This window comes from Grus americana, chromosome 12, assembly GCF_028858705.1.
Source record: "Grus americana isolate bGruAme1 chromosome 12, bGruAme1.mat, whole genome shotgun sequence".
Taxonomy (NCBI): Eukaryota; Metazoa; Chordata; class Aves; order Gruiformes; family Gruidae; genus Grus; species Grus americana.
In genome coordinates, this window is record NC_072863.1 from 11,158,383 (window position 1) to 11,181,813 (window position 23,431).

At 42.8% G+C, this 23,431-nt stretch overlaps 2 protein-coding genes across 15 annotated transcripts in view; both read left to right on the plus strand.

Moving 5' to 3' along the window:
• Nucleotides 1–222: 222 nt before the first annotated feature.
• On the plus strand, nucleotides 223–12,161 carry LOC129211618 (rho-related GTP-binding protein RhoG-like). 6 transcript variants are annotated; one of them, XM_054838958.1, is made up of 3 exons: nucleotides 291–307; nucleotides 2,737–2,776; nucleotides 11,428–12,161. In XM_054838958.1, exon 3 carries the CDS (start codon nucleotides 11,449–11,451, stop codon nucleotides 12,022–12,024), a length of 576 nt encoding a protein of 191 aa, XP_054694933.1. In that variant the 5' UTR covers nucleotides 291–307; nucleotides 2,737–2,776; nucleotides 11,428–11,448; the 3' UTR covers nucleotides 12,025–12,161. The 6 variants fall into 6 exon arrangements, with proteins under 6 accessions (XP_054694930.1, XP_054694933.1, XP_054694935.1 ...); XM_054838956.1 differs by lacking the exon at nucleotides 291–307 and adding an exon at nucleotides 618–657; XM_054838955.1 differs by lacking the exon at nucleotides 2,737–2,776 and having other exon boundaries at nucleotides 223–307.
• Nucleotides 12,162–16,086: 3,925 nt separating this feature from the next.
• Nucleotides 16,087–23,431, plus strand: part of TAF1 (TATA-box binding protein associated factor 1) — a 35,108-nt gene continuing 27,763 nt past the window's right edge. For 2 of the 9 annotated variants that reach the window (XM_054838945.1, XM_054838947.1), the window contains exons 1-8: nucleotides 16,087–16,231; nucleotides 16,491–16,608; nucleotides 17,196–17,312; nucleotides 18,286–18,426; nucleotides 18,868–19,109; nucleotides 21,179–21,397; nucleotides 21,825–22,043; nucleotides 22,230–22,431. In XM_054838945.1, coding sequence (XP_054694920.1) covers nucleotides 16,106–16,231; nucleotides 16,491–16,608; nucleotides 17,196–17,312; nucleotides 18,286–18,426; nucleotides 18,868–19,109; nucleotides 21,179–21,397; nucleotides 21,825–22,043; nucleotides 22,230–22,431 — 1,384 coding nt within the window. In that variant the 5' untranslated portion in view covers nucleotides 16,087–16,105. The remainder of the gene's footprint in view (nucleotides 16,232–16,490; nucleotides 16,609–17,195; nucleotides 17,313–18,285; nucleotides 18,427–18,867; nucleotides 19,110–21,178; nucleotides 21,398–21,824; nucleotides 22,044–22,229; nucleotides 22,432–23,431) is intronic. The other 7 variants (XM_054838951.1, XM_054838953.1, XM_054838949.1 and 4 more) reach the window with 6 other exon arrangements.

The window sequence follows — 23,431 nt, forward strand, 5'->3', positions numbered from 1 at the left end:
GCCGACGGTACTAAAATATTCAGGTACTAAAACCCGACAGCAGGAGCAAGCAAGGCCTGCAGTCTACCCTCCACCCCGCCCCGCGCCTGTCCCCTTTCCGCTCCCTACGCTGGAAAGCGCCGCGCAGCCCCACAGCGGCGCCCTCTCGTCGCGGCGCCCCCTGGCGGACGCTTCCAGGGCAGCGGCGGGGCAGAGGGCGCGTGCGCGCGGCGCGTGCGCGCGGCGGGGGCAGGGGCGGGCGCCGGAGTGCGGCCGGGTCGAGGGTCTGCTGCAGCCCCGGGAGCAGCGGCCGCTGGGGGCGCGGGAGGTGAGCGTGGGGCTCGCGGGGCTGGAGGGCGGCTGACGGCGGGGGCGCGGTGCTGGGGCGTGGGCGGTGCCCCATGCTTCCCGCGTGCGGCGGAGCGGCCTGCGGCGGGCCCTGAGGTGAAAGGAGGTGCGGTGGCCGCGGGCCCGCCGGCTGGGGAGAGGCCTCCTGGCTTGCCTCTGCTGCTCAGAGATGCACAAAGGGGTTTCACAGCAAGGTGAAACGGGTGCTTCTCCTCAGCGTTGCCGCCGGCGGGGGCGCGGACGGAGGCCGGGGCAGGCGGCGCGCCCGGGAGGAAGATCCTCTGCGTCCAGTCGCCGCCACCCTCGTTGTCAGCCGGGCGGCGGCCCGAGGTCGGCCTCTCCCGGTCTGGGAGCTGCGGCGGTCGCGGTTTTTTTCCCGGTGGAGGCTGTTCGCGCGCTGCCGGCGCTGGTGAAGCAGCCAGCTTTGGAGGAGGGAGGGGCGAGCTTGGGAGTAGCGGGGTAATCAACCCCCCAGCCGCAGGGCGTGGTGTTCTCTCAGTTTCCAGGGGTTGCGGGAGATTGGATGCAGGTCCTGGCTTCTACACTCGGCAGTGTTTGTGTAGGTGAATGTGCTCATCGGGGGGCTCGGAGATGCTGGAGGCGTAGGGCAAGGGCGATGTTTTGGAACAAGTTTTTTTCTGGTCCCATTTCTCGCTCAGGAGTGTGTGGGAAGCGGGAACGGCCCCGTGGGCAGGTCCAGCTCTCCCCTCTTCGTCAGTGTCCGAAGGTTGGGCTGGGCTGTTCTAAGGTCAAGCTGATGCTAATCCACATTAAGAGTAACGTGACAAATATAAGGCGACCTCTGCTCCCAGCGGATGTAATAAAAGGTTGGCATATGATGAGTTAGCGTTTTCTAAAGGTCTCTTGTTTCAGTGCTTAGAATGGATTTTCCTTTACAGGGATAAGTAAGAGTAGTTGTGTTTGATCCAGTCTCTAAAATCTGCCAAATTGCTGTCTCAGGAAAGTAGAGCAAGGTAGTAACCTAAAATACTCTGAGTGCTGAGAGGCTACAGGCTGCTACAGACCTCTCTTTCATAAGCTTAGCAGTTTTCTTCGAGTCCTATAAACTTTTAAGTATTTGTAACATCCTGTACTGAGGAATTCCTAGCTTACTATCAAAACCTGAGAAGCAGTGCTGCCTGTTACTTGTTCTGAACCTCCCTCTTTCTGATTTAATTTGATGTCCCTTTATTTTGGTGGTTTTTGGTTTGGTGGTTTTTTGGGGGTTTTGGTTTTTTTTTTTTTAAAGAACCAATGAATAGTTGGTCTCTTTACTCTTTATATAAACACTTGTGATTCCTATCATGTTTTCTGAATTATAAAAAAAGCTTTAAATGCTTTTGTTATTTATGTGTACCCTATGCCTGCAACACATGTCCTGTGCTGGAGTGCAGTGTTCCTTGTGCCAGCATCATTATCTGTGTTATTTTTTGATTTTGAAAAGCATATGCTCTCTTCTGTGTCAAATGTAAAATACATAGCATGAAGGCTCCATTTGGCCAGTTTGCCAGTGTTCAGCTGCACACAAGCTTAAATTCCCTATTAAAAAGCCCAAACTGATGAGACATATTTGGCATTTTAACTTACTATTTCCATTTAAGAAGATGCTTTTAAATGTTCTTCTTGGAAGGAACTTTAGAGAGATCTTGAAAAAACAATAAATGTGCAGTTTGCAATCAGTAGGAGGAAACAATATGCAGTTTGATTTGCTTACATGATGAGGCTGTGATTCTTTTGGACTCCAAAGTGTTTTCAGTTCGGTATCATGTAAAGATCCATACCTTTAAAAGGAGGGGGGTTTTTTTGTTTTTGTTTTTACTTTCCTATGTCTGTATGTGTAAATCTGATAGACTGCTGAGAGACTGCTTGCCACTGATAACTTCTGCTCACTTTTTAGAACTGCAATACTTGATTCAAACAAGACTGGCAAATATTGCAATACTGTAGCACACAAGCCATGATGTAATACACACTGAGTCCGTGCTTTAATCATATCAAAACTATTGAAAGACACTTCTGAAAACTTATTGATTGACCAAGTGCATTTTTGATGTTTTTTTTGTTTGGTTGGTTTTTTACCTCCCAGTGAAATTTGGGGGTGGAGGTGGAGAAATCAAAGAGAATGAAAAGTGCGTGTGGGCTTTTTTCTCGAGGAAAAAGCTTAGATTTTCCCAGTATGCACATTGCCCTTCAAATACAACTTTGTTACAGCTTTTCTTAAAAATAAGGAGTGTTTAGAGTGCCAGTAAACCCCAGGTGACAAAAGATGTTAGGAAGATAGACTAACGGGTTTTTTTCCACCTCAAATAGAGAATCAGGGATTATTTAACTGGATTTATCATTCATCCTGCAATGTGCTTAATGTGCCTCTGCACAGAACCTCATGTCTGATGTCTCTTTTTCTTTTAGCCAACAGTAATGAATAAGGCCTCGCCAGAATCTAGAAAAGGTAGGAAGGACATATGTTATTCACTTTTTATGAACTGACTGTGATACCCAGTACCTCTGCAAGCTGCTTGTATCACTCAGGAGGTGTGTAGTGGATCTGAGCACAGAACCCTGCAGTCCCGGCTCAAAGTCTTACATCTTTACTGCACTCACCCTTGAAGTGCATCAGGATCGCTTGTGTTCAAGTAAATTGTGAGGCATACCCATCTTGACAGGTCCATGCTTCTGCATGTGGTTGCAGGAGGAAAATCAAGCTTGATACTCTGCGGCTTTTGATTATGGCAGGATACACGTCATATCCATATTCTGGGGATTCAGATATCTACTGAAGTCCTAGTTTTTAGTTCCTGTATGACTGCACCTTGGTGTAGTGTTCTTTCACAGCTGGGCAGTGAGCTTGTTTCTAATCCCCTTTGGAAGTATTTATTAGCCAATAAACATAATCTTGGATTCATAGAATTTAAGGTCATTGATATTTGGTCACTAATATCATTGCTCTCCTATAAAGTTTGGAGTATGAGTGCCTGTATTAAGAGTGTTGGTGCACTGAGGTTTGCGGTTGAGGTGCCCAAATACCTCATGCAGACCACTTCGTTTTCATTGTGGTTCCCTAAGAAATACTGCTTACATGGTAAAGCTTATGTGTGTTTCATCCCTGAAAGAAAAAAATAAATCTTTAAATTGATAAACCAATTTCAGCCTAATTTTACAGCAGTGAAGGTTTTAAAAACATTATATGAAAGGTTTTTGGTGGTTTCTTTTATTTCTGTGAAACAACTTTTTGTGCCAAAAGGGGTAAGGCCTTTCTAGCATTCATACTGAGGGACCAAACGGTGAGAAATGAACTCTTGTTAGGCATCAGTAATATGTGCATGGGAGCTGAACCTTTAGGCAAAGCTCTGCGGAAAGTGAGCTTCCTCATTTCTGCTGTTCATGTGGAGCTCTGGGTTGTGGACTGCACAGTTCCTGCTGTGCTGCTGAAATCTGGCTTGGCTTGTTCATTTATTTTCCCCCCCCCCCCTTTGCTGCCACTCAGGCTGTTGCCATGTATTTTGTTTCTCTTGCAGGTAAATGGCAGGACAGAAAGTGGTGTGAAGATTTTGAAAGGGACTGAGAAGTCCAAGTAGGTCATTCATTACTGAGGGGTATTAGGGATGAGGTCTCCTATTTAACTTTTTTACTCTTTCTTGGCATGTATTCTAAAAGTCTGGCACTTGTCCATTCATTTGGTGCTTGCCTAAAACAATGGCAAGTAAGCTGAGCTGTTGTGGAATAGTGCCACAGTCTTGATTAAATTGCTGAGAGCCCCTTTTTCTTCCCTGTCAGGTCTGGTGGCTAAGCTGCACACATGAAAAGATCTTTTAACTCCTTTGCATGAGTGAGGATGGTAGGATATATTTAGAACTGCCTTATCCACCCAATTCATTGTTGAAAGTGTCTGGCTGACTTCACGTGTCAGGCAGACACAGTGAATCGTCTCTGATAATCTAGTTTTTGTTACTGAAAGATGAGCAATTAAGTCGTTTAGATTTCTTAAGTTCTGCTTCTGCTTGCTCCTGATAAAGTACTATCAAACTTCTGAGCCTGCAAAACAGGAAGGGATTGATCAAAGGTGATGGCTGAACAGAATGACACAGCTCAGTGCACATGATTTTAGCTGAATTCCTAGTGTGTTTTCTGCTCATTTTTGGCCAAAATGGGGCCCTATCCAAACTGGAAAGAGAGAGATGGAAGACCTGACAAACTCTGTGAAAATGAGGTTATCAAAGAGCAATATCAAAGCTAAAATCCACCTAACAGAGAAGCATCTGGTGTTAATGTAGCAAGGGCAGAGACATGATCTGCTAAAAAGTAGTTCCTCTGCCTGTTATTTTTCGAAGTGCAGGAAGTATAAAAAGCATAAATCTAGAAAGCCCCAGAAGAATTCAGGTTCATGTGTCCTCTCTGTTTTCTGTCACTGTTTTCTCCCTTCTCTCAGCAGACAAGAAACTTTCATTCAGAAGTATTAAAGGGAAGATCTAGAAGGTTTTTCTCTCCCACAAAAAATTCTGACGCAACATGAAGTTATTCTGTGATTTAACTTATGATAGCTCTGTGGAGAGGGGGAGTGGAAGTGAATTCCAAATAGTGAATTTCCCAAGCAAATGTCTGCCTGGGTTACAGGAGAGCAAGCTGTCCGTGTTAACGATACCAGAAAATATGTAATTAGGTCAGAATGGGAGCAGCTCTCCAGAAGATGTCTTGACATGTTGATTGAAATCTTGCACGTTCCAAAGGAAGTGCCAGATGTGCAGGCAACAAAGGCGCAGACTTAGCAGCATCTTCTGAGAAGGAAGCTAACTTAAACAGGAATGCAAGTTTTCTAATTCAGACACCAATTGACAAGATAGAAATGTCTCTCGTATGTATTTTTGCACAGCATTTCTTTGTGGGGTGGTTGGGTTTGGGGTTTTTGTTTTTATTCTTTGAAAATTATTCCTATTCTGCTGTAACTGCTAAAACTCTTCATGTTGTGATGATCTTCCACCTTAACTGTAGTGGAAGTCCTTTCTCTGGCAAGACTAAGCAGCCCAGATTACCCCTCACTACTTTGGACTTTCCATTCACTCCTTTCTCTTGCTGAGTAACAATTAAACTTGGCTTCGAAACTTGCACCCAGCTTTCTGTTTCTAAATTCTGAGTCTTGTTTTTGATGTGTTTGATGTGTTAAGCTGTATTTTTCTCTTTTTCAGTTCTTGTTACCTGTTTATGAGGAGCTTTTCTCTCTAAAGTTTTCCCCAAAAATTCTTTTGAAGCTCACCAAAAAAACCCCAAACAAACCCTAAACCATTTTTCCTGCTCTTGGTAATGTTTGATGGTAATTTGGTTTTGGAGTATGGATTTTTTTTTCAGCACATATTTATATTCAAATAGCATGCAGTGTTCAGGAGTGTTTGACAAACAGAAAGAATTTTCCATGCAAATTTGAACCCCAGCTTCTTGCTATCTTATGAGAGTTTTATTGCTAGGCAAATTGTTCCAAGAAAAAATAGAGACTTTATACGTTTTGAACAAAGTGATACATGGATTTAATAGAAAAGGCCTTACAGAGGTAGTATTGTTTACTTGGTTGGCTTAAATTAAAAAAAACTTTGTTTTTGATATGTAAATCTTTAACCAAACTACACCTCCAAATTATGTCTGCTCACAACATACAGGTTTCTAGAGTGTAGGAGCTTCTTTCTACTCTTCTTGGATTAATTTATCTAAATTTTGTGTTTCAGCACTAAATCATGTGTAGCCTGGTGTGTGCTTGTATTTCTGTATTGCTTATGCCACACAGGATGCCTTTCAGCTAAGACAACTTTAATGGAGTTCTGCAGAGAAACATAATTAAAAGCCTACAAGCTCTTTAATTGTATTTGTGTAGTTCATACTTAGCCTGATGCTTTGGCATGTTTGCATGGAATTATTTCCTATTGCAAATATTGCTCTTCTAAAATGCAAGCCTCAGTCAGGTATATCAAAATATTAATGCTGTGAAAGAGTATTCGTGTTCCAGGCTTTTTTTTTTACCTTACTCCTGTTCTCCAAATTGAAAGCTCTAATAACCTCTTAACTAAAGCCCCAACAAAATAATCTTTGGATAACACACTTTTATTAGAAATTTTAAATCAAGTTGAGTCAAGCTATTTTAGCTGTTGATGGTATGGGATACATGTGGCTTTGTAGTTCACCAATATATAAAACTGCCTGTATCGTCTTACAGTATTGGTGAGATGACCCTCCAGATATCACTGCCTGGTGTGTGCAGGTAGGGGTACAATTCTGGGATATCCTGTCTTTCTGTGTAAAGCTCTGGACAGAAATGCATAGAGGTATAAGCCCTTGGAGGAACTTGTGGTTGGTGTTCTAAAGAGAGATCTGTTTCCAAGTCTTTGCAATTTGTTTATTTTAGAAACTAGGAACTGGGCATATAAAAGGCTTTGTGTATCTTGTTCTCCATGAGACTTTTGTTGCTATAGTTGAGTTTTTATTGCATGTCTCCAACTGACTTAGTTCTGCCATCTCTGTGATGTCAGTTGTTATTGACATCAAAACAGCGGTCTTTTGCATAAGTAGTTCATTTGGAAAAAAACCTTTTGCTCTGGAATTTTTGGTCACCGCTAAGGTTTCTGGCACAGCATCCTCTAGTACTTCAGTGGTTTGAAGTAAATGCAGGAATAAGCTTTAAAACCTGCTCTCTGTGCTGCAGTCCAGTGATACTTTGGCAGCAATGGCAACTTACGGTTTTCCTCCCCCATGATTCATTCTCACCATATGCTACCACTGGCTTGGTTGTACCAACGCAATTGATTGTGGTATTACTTGGTAAACTGTATGAAACAATTCCTCACTCTTTTTCAGTGTGTGGTCACAGCTGAGGAGGTGGCACGCTACCTGGGTGGGAAGGGGAAACAGGGTTTGGAAACATTTGAAGGCAACCTTGCTGCTTGAGAGAGCACGGCTATGTCTCAAAGCAGGTAGTGATCTGCCCTACAGGGAAGGCAGCAGTAGAGATTAGGATGGTGAGTTATGGTTGCATTGTCAGGTAGAACAGTGTTATCATACTAAAATACAACCGCTCTTCCGTCACTGTTTGCTTGTAGCACTTAGGCCCTTTGTGTTCAGAGATATTATGTTGTATTGTTACTGCCAGTAACGGTGTTCAACCTCTACTAATCATACAATGCTAAAAACATTAAATTTGTAATGTTTTAAGTAATTTTATATTCAAAGGGGTTTCAACTTTGGGGTTTGCAAAATGCAAGAAAGCCTCTAATTTGACAAAATTTACCTATTTCCCGCCCCCCTGCACTGTTAAATGAAAATCTTGGTGCAACTGTTCTAGAATAATTTATGCAGTCCTGCTGTCAGCTTTTGCTGGTCACTGCAGTTCTTCATTTTCCTGATTACCTTTATAATATGCAGTTGCATACACATTTTTTACATTTGACTGGAGCCTTCAAAGAGGATGATTTTTTTTTTTTTTGGATGTACGATGAAACTCACATGTATGCTTTTCTGCCAAAACGTAAAAGTATTTGCCAGATTTCATGTCAGGTGATTCATGTTGTTTTAGAAATGTGATTCCTGCCATTTCCAAAAAGGATAAACTGCTTGTTTTGTTTTCCCCCGATGTCCTGATTGGTCTTTCTGGAGCAAGGTTTCTACACTGCTTCCCACCACTGATTGGTTTTCAATAGTGCGTGTGTACAGACATTGATACTTCCTTAAGCACTGTATGTTGTAGTGACCACAGTCAATATCATTCGAGTTGTCTCATGCAGCTTTGTACCAAAGCTTAAGGTAGCCTAAATTCACTTACTACAGAAGAATCATGTGTCCTCCCAGTGGGAAGACAGCAGTCTGTGGATACAGATAAAGACTTTGTCAAAAAAGGACAAAGCTGAGACTTAAATAGTAGTGAGTTGTTGATTTGTTTGGGTGGTCTTGAAGAAGAAGTTGAGGAGAGAGGGTTTCGTGACTTTTATAAGTGAAGTACTTCAATATTGCTCATTTTCATGTGTTCCCTTTGCTATTGTCATGGTGTTGGAGCTGTGATCTTTCTGGAATATGCAACATGGCTCCTCCCACTATTTGTTTCTTCTGTTTGAAGCAGCATGTTTGCTGCTGGTTGCAAGTTGAGGATTACTGATAGTACCTCAAAGGCATTTGAGTGAGAAGGCAGATGCAGGTTCCTTCTTGTTCAGGCTAGCAGTGGAAGCTCCAGCATACAACAAAAGTACAACAAATAACTGCTTGTAGTTGTTCCATGCTATTTTCAAAGTTCCTGCTGTTCATGTGATGAAGTTTAGAATGAACTGAGTTTTAGCCTATATCCATTTGATTATCAAACCTACTCTTCACATATCAGGAAAGGAGTAAGGAGGCTTTTAAGTGTCAAATATCTCCTGTAACAATTACCCAGTCTGCCTAGGAAGGCTGTTTGCTGATCTTTTACAGCATATATTTTTCTAATGCTCAGTATAAACTTTATTGTAGCTCAAGCCTATTATGTTTTGCTTGTTCTGTCACTGATTAGTGAGAATAATCTGTTCTTGGCTTCTTTAGAAAAATTCTTTATGTATTCTAACCTGGGTACTGTGGCTAGTTATATTTCAAAGAACAGCTTTTCTTGTACATGCTACTTTCTGAACCTTTTATCTGGTATCCTGTAAAAATGTAGTTTCTTGCGGCCTGATTAATCATAGAATGGATTGGGTTGGAAGGAACCTTAAAGATCATCTAGTTCAAAGCCCCCTGCCATGGGCAGGGATGCCTTCCACTAGACTAGGTTGCCCAAAGCCCCATCCAACCTAGCCTTAAACACTTCCAGGGATGGGGCATCCGCAGCTTCTCTGGGCAACCTGTTCCAGTGCTCCATGTCCTTCTTGTACTGGGGACCCCAGAGCTGGATGCAGTACTGCAGGGGGGTCTCATGAGAGCAGAGGGACAGAATCACCTCCCTCGACCTGCTGGTCACACTTCTTTTGATGCAGCCCAGGACACAGTTGGCTTTCTGGGCTGCAAGTGCGCATTGCCAGCTCATGTTGAGCTTTTCATCAGTCAACACTCCCAGGTCCTTCTCCTCAGGGCTACTCTGAATCCATTCTCTGCCCAGCCTGTAGTTGTGCTTCGGATTGTGCCAACCCATGTGCAGGACCTTGCACTTGGCCTTGTTGAACTTTGTGCAGTTTGCATGGGCCCACCTTTCAAGCCTGTCAGGGTTCCTCTGGATGGCATCCCTTCCCTCCAGTGTGTCCACCACACAGCTTGGTGTCATCAGCAGTCTCGCTGAGGTTGCACTCAATCCTGCTGTCCATGTTGCTGACAAAGATGTTAAACAGTGCTGGTCCCAGTACTGACCCCTGAGGAAGGCCACTTGTCACTGAACTCCACGTGGACATTGAGCTGTTGACTGCAACTCTCTGAGTGCAATCATCCAGTCAATTCCTTATCCACCGAGTGGTCCATCTGTCGAATCCACGTATCTCCAATTTAGAGACAAGGATGCCATGCAGGACAGCATCAAATGCTTTGCACAAGTCCAGGTAGACGGTGTCTGTCACTCTTCCCTTGTCCACCAACGCTGTAACCCCATCATAGAAGGCCACCAAATTTGTTAGGCACGATTTGCCCTTTAGTGAAGCCATGTTGGCTGTCACCAATCACCTCCTTATTTTCCATGTGTCTAAGCATAGTTTCCAGAAGGATCTGCGCCATGATCTTGCCAGGCACAGAGGTGAGACTGACTGGTCTGTAGTTGCCTGGGTCTTCCTTTTTTCCCTTTTTAAAAATGGGGGTTATGTTTCCCCTTTTCCAGTCAGTGGGAACTTCACTGGAGTGCCTTCACAACTTCTCCAATGTGATGGAGGGTGGCTTAGCCACTTCATCCACCAGTTCCCTTAGGATCTGTGGATGCATCTTGTCAGGTCCCATGGACTTGTGAACCTTCAGGTTCCTTAGATATTCTCGAACCTGATCTTCTCCTACAGTGGGCGGTTCTTCATTCTCTCAGTCCCTGCCTTTGCCTTCTGTGACCTGGGCAGTGTGGCTCAAGCACTTGCCAGTGAAGACTGAGGCAAAGAAGTCGTTGAGTACCTCAGCCTTCTCCCTATCCTGGGTAACCATGTCACCCGTTTCATTCCGGAGGGGGCCTGCATTTTCCTTTGTCTTCCTTTTATCACTGACATACCTATAGAAACTTTTCTTGTTGTCCTTGATGTCCCTGGCCAGATCAGGGCTTTTGCTTTCCTAACCTGATCTGTGGCTACTTGGACAGTTTCTCTATTCCTCCCAGGCTACCTGCCCTTGCTTCCACTTTCTCTAGGCTTCCTTTTTTAGTTTGACTTTGCCCAGGAGCTCCTTGTTCATCCATGCAGGCCTCTGGGCATTTTTGCCTGACTTCCTCTTTGTTGGGATGCATCACTCCTGAGCTTGGAGGAGTTGACCCTTGAATACCAGCCAGCTGTCTTGGGCCCCTCTTCCCTCCAGGGCTTTGTCCTATGGTATTCTACCAAGCAGGTCCCCGAAGAGGCCAAAGTCTGCTCTCCTGAAGTCAAGGGTAGTGAGCTTGCTTTGTTCCCTGAGTTGAGCAAATCATTAAAGTAAACAGTAGCAGTATAGCCCAGCAAAGGGTATCTTGGTTTATTGTATAATTTTTGGACCTTTCTTTGTGGTAAACTGTTTAGGCAGTAGACTGTGTAGACAAGAAGTGTGAGTCTTGGAGGGGCTGTGTGTGTACACAGAGGTGTGTGTGTGAACCTACAAATGACAGAGTATTTTGTCTCAAGTCACGATCCCTTTCCACTTGCAGGTACCTTTAAGGATTTGTCCCTTTGCCTGTGGGAAATTGTCTGGCAGTAAGGCAAGACTGTGGGAATTTGGCTAATTTGTACTTACATGGTTGAAATGCAGCAAAGTTGTCACTGAGCTCTCAACACATTCCATCTCCATTTCACTATTGTCTTTCTAGCCTATGAGCTCTTCATAGTGGCTTCTGAGACACTGAGTGTGTGTAGCTGTGAAAAAAAATTGTTAGCAATATTAAAAACACTTGCTATAAAGCTTATCTTTTAAATTATTATAATTCAGTGTGCTTTTCCTAACTTTTTTTCTTGCTTTGTGCAGGACTTTGTTTCTGGGTAAAGAATGCAGACTATAAAGTGCGTAGTTGTTGGAGATGGCGCTGTGGGAAAAACTTGTCTTCTCATCAGTTATACCACCAATGCCTTCCCAGAAGAGTACATCCCTACTGTGTTTGACAACTACAGTGCCCAAATGACTGTTGATGGCCGGACAGTTAGCCTGAATCTCTGGGATACTGCAGGTCAGGAAGAATATGACCGCCTGCGCACGCTCTCGTATCCTCAAACCAATGTATTTGTTATCTGTTTCTCCATTGGTAGCCCCTCTTCCTATGCAAATGTGAGGCACAAATGGCATCCTGAAGTTTCTCACCACTGTCCAAATGTTCCCATTCTTTTAGTGGGCACAAAGAGAGACTTGAGAAATGACCTGGAAACAGTTAAAAAGTTGAAAGAGCAAAGCTTGGCTCCTACTACCCCGCAGCAGGGGACTTCGCTGGCTAAACAAATTGGAGCAGTCAAATACTTGGAGTGCTCAGCGTTGAATCAAGAGGGTGTTCGGGAGGTGTTTGCTGAAGCTGTGCGTGCAGTTCTGTATCCTGTGACAAAGAAGAACGCAAGAAAATGTGTCTTGTTGTAGTTACCTCGGATGATGGCTGTTCGAAGTTGAATATTGACTGGAATCTTGGAGGGCTCTTTAATGAGTTAAATTGAAGATTTGCATCTTGCACTAACAGCTCTAAGCAGAAATGGTTTATGCAATGAATATTCTTGCAGTCTTACTGCTTCAGGGAAACTGAAACAGAACAGGTTGTTTTTTTTCCAACTGAGAGGTCAAATATCAACTTTATTTTTAAAGTTCCAGTCTCCAGCTTCTCCAGGGATCACTTGGCTTCTGTCCTTATTTAGTGGAGGAAAATAAAAGAAGGGACTTCTTTGAAACCAGACTTATTTACTAGATAGCCATGAGTTACTAGATTTGCTGAAAAGCACAAATTCTGATAACTTTGCTTTAAGCATAGCTGCTGCTTTTCCCATCCCTTATTTACTGACTGAATTTGTTTTACAAAGAGAAGTCTGGCCATCCAGTTGTTTTAATTTGTCAATTTAAAGCTTGAAAACAATTTGTTTACATGCAAAAATGCCTGAAATATTACTGAGATTCACCTTATATGTATAAGGCATGTTTAATGCAATGAGCAAGACCCAGGGAACACCTGCAATGATTTTTATTAATAGAAACAGGAGCTGATTTCTCCTAATGTAAGGAACTTAGGATAATGATGAATCACTCAAATGAGTGATTTTCATACTTTGGAATTGGAGAAGTGGAAGAGTAGTATAGATGCAAGTCTTCCATAATCTTCTAAACTGAGTTTTTATTTTACTCTCCAAAGAGACTTTGCACCCTGAGACTAAAGTTAGCAGTTAGCTTCTTGGACTGACTGAAGTAGTTGGGTTGACACTTCTCAAAATGAGATTTTCAGTGTGATCCCTTTGACAAATCCCAGAAACTTCATAGCAGCCCCTTTGCTCTTCAGGAATTCATTGCTTCACTTCTAAATGTTCTTGGAGCCACCACCTGAGATTTTTACAGCAAATTCCTTTGTTTTTCTGGGAGAACACTGACAGAAAATTTGGAGGTTCTATTTACAGGAACCAGGAACTCTCGTTTCTTCCTGACAACTCACTGATAATTTCAGTTAAACTTGTAATGGTTAGCCAATCACTGGATAGGTTTACCTAGGCAATTTTCTTCTCTCTAGTATGGGATCAGTTATTATGAACTCTTTTAACTGAAGTTCTATTTACATACTTTTAAACTTTCTTTAGCAGCTCCAGCGAGTGGCAGCTGGCTTTTATTTTCAGGATGTGCACTGTTCTTCATGTGTGATTCTGTGACAAGCTGAGGAGTGAGTGCATGAAACCTTCCTTAGACTTAACCTTACAGCTTGGTGGTATGAAAGCAGCATGCTTCAAAGATACTTTGTGTGAAATAAATGGTGCTGGACTGGGCTTTGTTGTCTGAAGTTGACAGTGCTGTCTTTGTCCAGATGCAGCTTCAATTGGTAATTCAGAACTTCCTTTCTTATGATTCCCACACTTGCAAAACTGCACTGGTGTATATCCTGGGCAGAAAAAAAGCCTCATTTTAGCAAGATAACAGAAAACACATCAACAGGGTTATTGGGGATCTTGTGTTAATTTGACCTTGCTTTATCTGATATGGGCAAAAATACCAGGTGGATGGAAATATTTGTATTTGTGCCCTAATTTCCCTCTTTGAAGAGGATGTGCCTTTCTTCAGCTGGTGTAACTGATACTACACTAACTGCAATTTTTGTATATCTGAGTTATGCTCATACTGATACTGCTTTAGCAAATTGCAATCCATAGATTATAAACTGCAGTTAATCTAAATACTGGTATATGTGGCTAGTGAACCAAGTTCCAAATGTTGTCTCATCACAAGCAACACCAAAAGACTCACTATGCATGATGCTTGCAGAAGCCTAGAGACTCTGCATACTTTTCTTCACCAAGTGCTATTGTCTGGAGTGTCTTTGCATCTTTTGCACTCGGAGTGCTGTTCCAGATGTGGCTACTACCACAGTGCCCTGCAGGATGTTAAGAGCATAGGAGTATTTCAGTGAGGTAACTTCTACCTACCACGTTCTGCCTTTACTTTAGTAGTAGGCCTTTAGTGTGGGCTTGACTTGCAGGCAGCAATTAACTCTGTGCCTTGTAATTCAAGATTATGTTCTGTAGGTAAATTTCAGTAACCAAGTAAATAGTTTATCATGTTTAAAATGTATTTATTAAAGCCAGTGCACATGTTGGTGTTTTTTTAAATGCTAGTCAGGCCTAAATCAACTGTCTAGTTACCCTGGTGCAAGCCCATAACCTTTGCTTTGTTCAGAGATGTACTTAAAGCTTGTGATATGTTTGGACTGCTCTTAAATAGACCTAATTTCAACAACAGGCACCTCCTTTTTTTTTTCTTTTGCTACATATATTTGCAATTTTCTACTGAAGCTACTACTGTTTTAAAAAGTTTTTACTTTTTTTACATACTGATATCTTTTATTTCTGCATCTTTTGTGGTTATTCCTAACTTGATTACAGTAGTTTTGTGGAGGAGAAATTCTGTGAGCAAGTATTATTACACACACCCCATTCCTGTAGGCTCACAGAGCAGCCATCCTACTGGTGTTAACTGGAACAGAGTATGGTAAGATAAAATTCACCTACTCAATCAATTTATTTGAATTGACTACATTATGCTAGAACTTTTTATTCCCATGTAAATTACTTCTTAAATGGATTGCACAACAGTACTGAGGAGAATAACATAATAGTGATGAAAATGAGCAGAAAGTGAACTTTGAACACCATCAAAAACTTTTTACTGACTTTAGAGTACCTCATTAATAGTCATTTAGATGCTTTGTATTTCTGTCGTTTTGTGCCAGGAGCAAAAGTCCTGCCAGCTGGTTTCCTCCAGCCTCTGCTTTTCATGAGAATGAGCTTCAGGAGCACACAGATCCAATGAACTTTTCCATTCAGTGGGCATTCTCAATTTGCGATCTCCCCCCGCCCCCTTTTTTCCCCCCTACAATTTGTGGTGCATGTTATTGTAAGTAGTCCAGTGCTTCAGTCTACAATCCATTCTGTTCCTCCCACGTGTTTGTGGGGTTTTTTTTTTGGTTTGGTTGTGGGGGTTTTTTGTTTGTTTGGTTGTTGGTTTTTTTTTCCTGTGGGCAGGTAACAAATACAGACTTCACACAATCCCATGGCTGGATTTTGTCTGTTTTCGGGAGATCAGAAAATCCAGGTTAAGCTGTGCAGGTTTCCCAAACTGTTCAAGATTCCTCAGTTTGTTACTGAATAGAAACACAGGGTGTATGTCTTAATTCACAGAAGAGACTCTCTATGAAGAGACCAATTTTAATCTTTCAGTTTGTGAATGATTTCCAAAATACTTCAGTGGTTTTTGGTTGGTTGGTTGGGTTTTTTTTTTGTTTGGTTGGGTTTTTGGGGTTTTTTGGGTTTTTTTAAATATAGCTGTAGCCATCCACAGGGAGCTGAGCAGTTCAGGAATTCTGTGTCCAAAGGATGTTACGAGGCATGCATAGATGCGTAAGTGTTTTCTCCAGTTTGCAGCTGTAGCTATTTCTATGAAATTTAAACTAGAAGAGCGTCACCATGCTCTGTCTCTGAGTGCTAAACCTTCCTCTGTAGAAACCTCGGTGCTGCTTGGGCTGACCCCAAGAAGCGGATGGATCTCACGGGGGTCCTGACCCCCCAGGTGGGCTGCAGGGGCCGCCTTTCAGCAGTGGGAGCCCAAGACTGAAGTGTGGTACTGATACATACACTGGCAACTTGATATTATACTATAAAAGAATTTGTATTACAGCTAACAGTTTTAAAGGATTTTTTTTTTAAATTATGCGGTTTTAAGTTGTAATAAAACTTTTCTCATCTCTCTGTCTCTCGTATTAACTCACCCTGCTGTTTGTAACGCACCTGTTCTAAACGTAGTTCTTTCCTGTGGAAAGCCAGACCCCGTTTCTTAAATGCAATAAACGATTTTTTCGGTGAACGCCGGAGCCTCTGCTCTTCCTTGGGACATTGCGGGGTGGGGCCGCACGGGGGCGCTGTTTGCCGGGGCGGCTCCTTCAGCTCGCGGCCGGGTTCCGGTTCCGGTCGGTGCCGCCGCGATGTCAGACTCCGAGAGCGAGGAGGAGGCAGATGGCGGCCGCGCCGAGCCCTTCTTGCTGGCCGGGTTCCTCTTCGGTAACATCAATGAGGCGGGGCAGCTGGAAGGAGACAGCATCCTCGACAAGGTAGGGCTGTGGCGCGCCGGGGAGACGCCGCTTCGGCCCGAACTGGCCGGCGGCGCGCGCTGAGGGATGGGAGAGGAACCGGGGTCCGAGGCGGACCAGGGAGGAGGTGTTGGTGGGCCAGGCTCCGGCGAAGGCCCAGGGAAGTGCAGGTGGGGCAGGCTCCAGGACGGGACCGGGCAGGCGGCTAGGGGTCTCGGCCCGGCCTCGCTGGCGGAGCTAGCAAAGCCTCCCAGCAGAGACGTGGCTCTGGTCTCTCCAGGAATCCAAGAAGCACCTGGCCGGGCTGGGTGTGCTGGGACTGGGCAACCTGATCACTGAAATTACAGCCAGCGAGGAGGACAGCCCGGAGGCCGATGGAGCCCACCTGGATGAGGAAGGTTAGGCACTGGGATACCTGCAGTTAAATGACAGAGGGGCTGCAGGATCAGAGCTCTTACTGGGGAGGAAGAAATGCACCCAGGCCATCTAGGGCTGCGAGGAATATTGTGATGTTATCTGTTCCGAGGTCCTCTGGCAACGGACTTGCCTTCTCCTTCTTGCCAGAGTGAATCCCACATTATCTCTTGGTCACTTTTGCACTTGTTTTCTTTAATTTTTTTATAAGTTTCTTTTTACTTGTCTTTCATTCCTCATAAATAATTTTACCCTGTGTTTTCCCCTGTGTTAAACAAGCCTATTTTGTGCATGTCTCTCTTATTTCTGAGCTTGTTGAACAGTTTCACTGAGTAAGTGAAAGGTGTTCTTTGTGCTAAGTTACTTACCAATCTTTAGGGGAAATTCAGAGCTCTTGGAGCTTTTGGTTGGAATGAGGGGAAAATACTCAGTTGGGAGATGTTAATCAGATATTTTTGTTCCTCTAAGAAAAGAAAATATAGGAAAGGATTCATATGTACATAGTGAAGTCTGAAGTTAGTAATCTGTATCAGGATAAAGTTTTGAGTGACTAGATTTCTTTCCTTCATAGGCTGGGTTAAGAGCACAGAAGATGCTGTTGATTATTCAGATATTAATGAAGTGGCAGAAGATGAGAGCCGTAGGTATAAGCAGGCAATGGGCAGCCTGCAGCCAGTTCAAAGACCAGGTAAATGGGATTAGTGTTACAGCTCAAGCTGTAGAAGGTATTTTGGGGCAATGGGCCTTGACAGTCTCTTATATGGGTGACGTGCCTTTCCGTTCCTTGCTTCAAGAACCCAATATAAGCTTTTGTGAAACTGTGTTCACTGGCTGAAGCCACTGCTTGATATCTTCATTTTTTAAGGAGTCAGTTCCTCATTAGAGTCAAACTATACTCAGAAGAGAAAACAGGATCGACCTTTTGCTCTGAGATCCCCTGCGGAGAATACCCAATACCTGCTCATATTTCTTCAACCTGTGTTCTTAGGAAGAGGGTTCTGCAGGAGGCCAGGTGCTTCTCAGGGATACTCAAAGATAGAGATAAGGTCCTGATCCCTTAAAGAGTCATTTCAATCTTACTATGTCTCTCCTGTTTTACCCTTGAATTCTTTTTCTGAAATGACTTTCTGCAGAAGGCACTCAGATTCTTTTGCTGGTCCCAGGTATCTGTCACATTTTCAAAACGTGCAGCTTTTCCCTTTTAGTAACTGCTAGTGCAAATGCTAAATCTTTGCATGTTCCTTAAAGCTGCCTTACACTTAACCTTTCTGTTGACTTATTGTGGTTAGTGGGGTGTAAAGGTGATTTGGGCTTTTTAACCAAAAAAGGTGATTTGGGCTTTTTGGGGGTATTTCTTACTTCTTTAGCAGCTTTATTTGCTCCGTGAAGTGTGAATAAGGGGAGATGATAGCAGAATTTTTTAATTTTTTTTTTTTACAGTGCTTCAGTCATCTTTCTGTCAGTTTGCCTTTTTTCCTCCTTCCCGCTCTTTCTTAAATTTAAATCTTGCAAATGAGTTTGTGCAGGAAGCTGAACTAGTTACAAAACGAGAATCGTCTCCTTACTAATGAGAAGACCTGGTCTTCTCACCAGGTTGGGACAGGTATGAGTATAAATGGGAAGGGTGCCTGGTTCCCTTTTATTGTCTGCTTAATATGCAGTCTTGTCTCCTGACTGGTTAGATGAAGATGAGGATGATTATGATGCTGACTGTGAAGATATTGATTCCAAGTTGATGCCGCCACCACCACCACCTCCGGTACCCGGAAAGAAAGAAGATGAAAAGGATGCAGCTGCCACTGGTGAGTGAGGACTTTCTTCTCTCTGGCAATATGAATGTCTGAAGGAGGCAAACACTGCTGTGTAGCAGTTCATTCTGCGGCAAGCACACACGTCATCAAAATTCGGTCTGCAGACTGCATTTAAAGGTGGGTCTTTGTCCTGATATGCAATGTTATAGGATTGTCTGAAATGTAGGGCGAAATATATTTCCAGGGATTGTTAAAATACTGATATTGACAATGAAACTGCTTTTTTTTATCTCATCCTCTCAGTTGTGGCTGGGAAATTCACCTTGGAACGCTTAGGATAAAATGAAAGGTTAAGCCAGAATGGTACTCATAATATCTGCAGAGGCTTATTTTTTGCATAACTTGGTACAAACAATAGATGTGGCATTATGGGGTTGTACTAGGGGACGGGGAGGAAACATGTTTGTTTATAAGGTGCTTGTTCTATTGTAGTATCTGAAGATGGAGACGGTATCATTTTGCCCTCCATCATTGCTCCTTCCTCTGCTGCCTCCGACAAGGTGGATTTCAGCAGCAGCTCTGATTCTGAGTCAGAGATGGGACCTCAAGAAGCCAGGCAGGCAGAATCCAAGGAAGGCAAACTCACACTTCCTCTTGCAGGAATCATGCAGCGAGACGCTACCAAACAGTTGCCAAGTGTTACAGAGCTCTTCCCAGAATTTCGACCAGGCAAGGTATAGTAAGACATATGTGGAAGTAACACAAACTGCATCATGTAAGCCCTCTAAATATGAATTGTGTAGTATTAAGGGTATGTAATAAGTAATTGCATACATGTTCTTGCTCACTTCGATACTTTCTTTACTTTCTGTGTGCTGCTGTTTCCAGACTGCTTAACATGTAGTACTTTTCCTGCCATGTGCAGGAGCCTCTTAAAAAGCACCATATAAATCAGGGGGTGAAATAATGTTCTGCTGTTCTGTAGGACCATAGCACAGCCCTGTTGACTTGTGAAAATTGTTTTGCTGAGGTAGTAGAGAATGCTTTTGCCAGATGATTGAAAAACATAATGCTAATCTGTCTGCTTTCTGGCTTTTCTGGCAAACATTGGCTCCTCCTTTCATGCTGTCCTGAACTTGGTGTGCTCTTCCTGAAACAATTTGTGATCTGTATCCTTTACTTAATCCTCCCTCAAAACTGCTCATGAGTATGGATCAGAAATTAGCTCAATAACAATTTGGTTGAAAGAGTGATAATTTTTTTGCACAAAGTAAATTATTTACAATACTTTCCTAAATGGTCCCAAATAGCAAATGTAGTCAATATATTTCAATAATTATTTTGAAAGTTTTAAAGCTGTCAAGAGGAGAAGAAATGTGGGAGGGGAAGGAGAGTAAAGATGAGCTTATAGTTGCCAAACAGATGGTTGTGAGCCAGGATAACTTGGTTTTGTGTGTGCCTCCATCATAGGCTTTATGATGGAGGAAGCCCGAAGGAGCTGAGCAATTTGCATAATTAAATGTCATGTTAGATATCTAGGTGTGGCTCTAGCACAGAAGTTAGCCTTCTGGATGCTCTCTTGGTTTTTGCAAATTTGATGTTTCCTGTGTTACTGCATTTTCTATCAGTTGATGTGTTCATTTCTTTGGTGCTCAACATGTAACATCATAACTGGTTCAGTGGGAGCAGAAATCAGTGCAAGCTGTTAATGCTGAGCGCTTTTCATAATTAATTCATGAGCACTAGAGCTGGCAAAGCCTGAAGATTTGGCTATGAGGATTGGTTGATGTCTGGGAATGAGCATGTTAATGTACCACTGTTTTTCTTAATGAAACCACTTAAAATAGCATGTGGAGAAGCAGACTTTGTGTTTCATTAAACTGTTAGCAGCTTAGCTAACTGATACCTTTGCCCTTAGTGAAAGGTCATTGAAACTGGCCAAAGGGTTCAAAAGTAATCTGGGGGAGTTTTGGGAACAAGGATAATGTGGATGTGGGCAAAGATGAACAGAGTGGTCATATAAACATTATTTCCTTTGGGGATCAGCATAACAGATTAACAGGAAACATTAATAGGATGTCTCTTTACAAATCTTAGGTTTTAATTCGTCTTTCCTAAATCTGTCAGTTAATTTGGGAATAATGCTTTCGTTCTTTACAAGAGTGCTCTGAAGAAACAATTATCAGTGCTTAAAATCGGCAATTATAACTGTAGAAGAAACAGAAGAGGTTTGTCATTGTCGTTAGTGCAGGTTTTGGAGGTATGCAGTATGCATATAGGGGAACTGCATTATGATGGAAATAAATTTTCTGGACTGTGGTTTTTTTTTTTAATCTGGTTGCTTAAGAAATCTCTGCTTTATATAACTGTCTTCTAGCTTCTCTCTTTTGCTAATAATTTTATCAACTCTTCTTCAATCTCCACGTGTCTTTCTGAAGGTTGTGGATTGTTCAAAATGAAAATTATTATTTCCAGGTTGTGTCTTACTGCGTGCCCAATATGTAAAGGCAATCTTTCTTCCCTCTGTTGAGTGTCTTTGTGACTAAAATTTAGAATAAATCCTTTTGAAAAGGAAGGATCCATCAAACAGATGGAGCAGAAACTTTTTTTCAAGTATAACCAAGAGATTGTTGATTGCATCAGGGGCTGAGATTGTAGTACAGGCCAAGCTTCTGAATTTCAGAGTGCTGTCTTTCACTATTGCTTTTCAGGTGAGGGGAAGACAGACAAGCATTCCACAGTGGTGGGTGGTTTTTTGTTTTTTTTTTTTTTCTCTGACCCTCTTGGTCTTTTCCTATTCTAGGTGTTGCGTTTTCTGCGTCTCTTTGGCCCTGGAAAGAATGTTCCATCAGTTTGGCGTAGTGCCCGAAGGAAACGCAAGAAGAAACATCGGGAGTTGGCACAGGAAGTGCAGATACAGGAGGGTGAAGTTGTAGTTGAGAATGGAATGGAAGGAAAATCTCCTTGGGAATATGAGTTTGCTGCTCCTCCCCCTCCTGAGCAGTGCCTTTCAGATGATGAGGTGGGATATCAGAGACTTAGAGAGGGTCACAGCTAGTACTTGGGGTAGTAGTGGATTGGACAGTGACTTTTAGAGTAAAGAGCTTTTCCTCCAAAATAAAACTGGAGGACAAGGTTGGCTTATATTCCGGCTGTGCAGAAGCTCTTCTCCAGATACTAGTCAGTGACTTCAGGTGATTGCTTCTTACTGAGAAGGCTGCATCCGTGGTACAGGATCAATAGGAGATCTTTGTATCAAGAAGAAATCTCTTTATTCTTGGAAGTCTAATTGCAGAGCATTCTTAAGGCAGCTAGTAAGTATGGAAAAGCACCACTTAGAAATACTTTTCTCTTCCGAGAATAAGCTGGGAAACTTGGAAGGAAGAAACCTCTTACTGACACTTAGATAGACCATCAGTGTAACTATTCCCTCCTTTGCTGTGCTTCAGATTACCATGATGGCACCTGTGGAATCAAAATTTTCCCAGTCAACTGGTGATATCGACAAAGTGACAGATACAAAACCTAAAGTGGCAGAATGGCGTTATGGCCCAGCACAGCTCTGGTATGATATGCTGGGGATCCCTGAAGATGGCAGTGGATTTGATTATGGTTTCAAGCTGAAAGAGAAGAAAGAGCAGGAGGTTAAAGGATGCACAGATGAGAGGGTGAGAGGGGAATGATGGGGGAAGATGTGGAGATGTGTGTGGCACTGGATTTGCTGCACAGTGAGAGCTTGGTGATGGGCCGGTGGATGGTTGTGCATCATGCAAAATGAGATTTTTAATTTTCCTCCTTTAGTTTGAAAGTATAAAGTCAATGCATGTCTTTGAGCAGCTATTTTTTTCTTCCAGGATGCAGCGTTGATGGATGAGAAGGATGATCTGCTAGCTGATGAGCACTTTCTTATGGTGACACAGCTCCAATGGGAGGATGATGTTATCTGGAATGGAGAAGATGTCAAGCACAAAGGGACTAAGACACAGCGGGCAAGTTTGGCAGGCTGGCTGCCATCCAGCATGACTAGAAATGCCACTGCATACAATGCCCAACAAGGTAATCAATGGTCTGAGCTGAATTGTACTTGCTGTAGTTGAGCTGACTCATTGCATGCTTTCATCTCAAATGCAGATCATAATTCTTCCTGTCAGGGAATGCTTTTTTGAAAAATCACAGCTCCACTCAGAAACCAGTATATGTCCCTTCTGTTAAAGAAAATATCAACTCTGGCTTTCTTCTCCCCATGTGCAATACCAGATGCTAGATCCATCTGCATTGGTATCAAGCAGTGCTACACTTAGGATGTTGGCTGTTTATGGGCCAATGGAATTTTCTTTATATTTTTTTTAATTGGAAGAATTGTGTAAAAGTCTTCTGAAGTTTCTCCTGAACGCGTAATGGTATTCCATTTTTTCTAGATAGGAAGTAACTATTCTTAGAAGCCTGAGACTTCTCTTAGACACAGAAGCATTTTGAATTGAAATCGCTTGTGTAGAATCAATGTTTATCATCTGTTTGTTATATCTTATCCTGCTTCTACAAGGAAAGACTAATGGGAGTGTCAGATCTTTATTGGATATTAGTGTCAATCCTTTACTGTCCAGCTGTGTGTACAAGACACTCTGAGGAGTTGGGTAGGTGAATTTGAGATAGCTTTTTATGACAATTTTCATTTCAGCTCAGTTGTGCCTGAGCTATCCAGGCCTGGGCTTTCTGTGGTTTAGTCCCAGCAAAAGCTACAGTAACATGTTAAACATGGTTGGTCTGTTCACATGCATTAGGTCTTATGCCTTCCAGAAGCATTAACTTAACTGACATAAGTGCTCTGTGAGCATAGGTGAGTTAGTCTGCCCTGGGAGAAGCTGCCTCCGCAGAACGGTTCCTTGAAGTCTGCTTGGCCATCCTTTTTTCTATGAAAGTTTGACATAAGGCAGGAAGCTGCTGGAGGCCAGACCAACTGTTCTGGCAATGGCAACTCTCTGCTCAAGGCCTCTCACTTTTATAGGGACCATATAGAAATGCACTTTATGCATTGTCATGCAGCATATGCAAAGCA

Coding starts and splice junctions, on each gene's coding strand:
- LOC129211618 (XM_054838955.1), top strand. CDS start 11,449: ATGCAGACTATAAAGTGCGTAGTTGTTGGAGATGGCGCTGTGGGAAAA.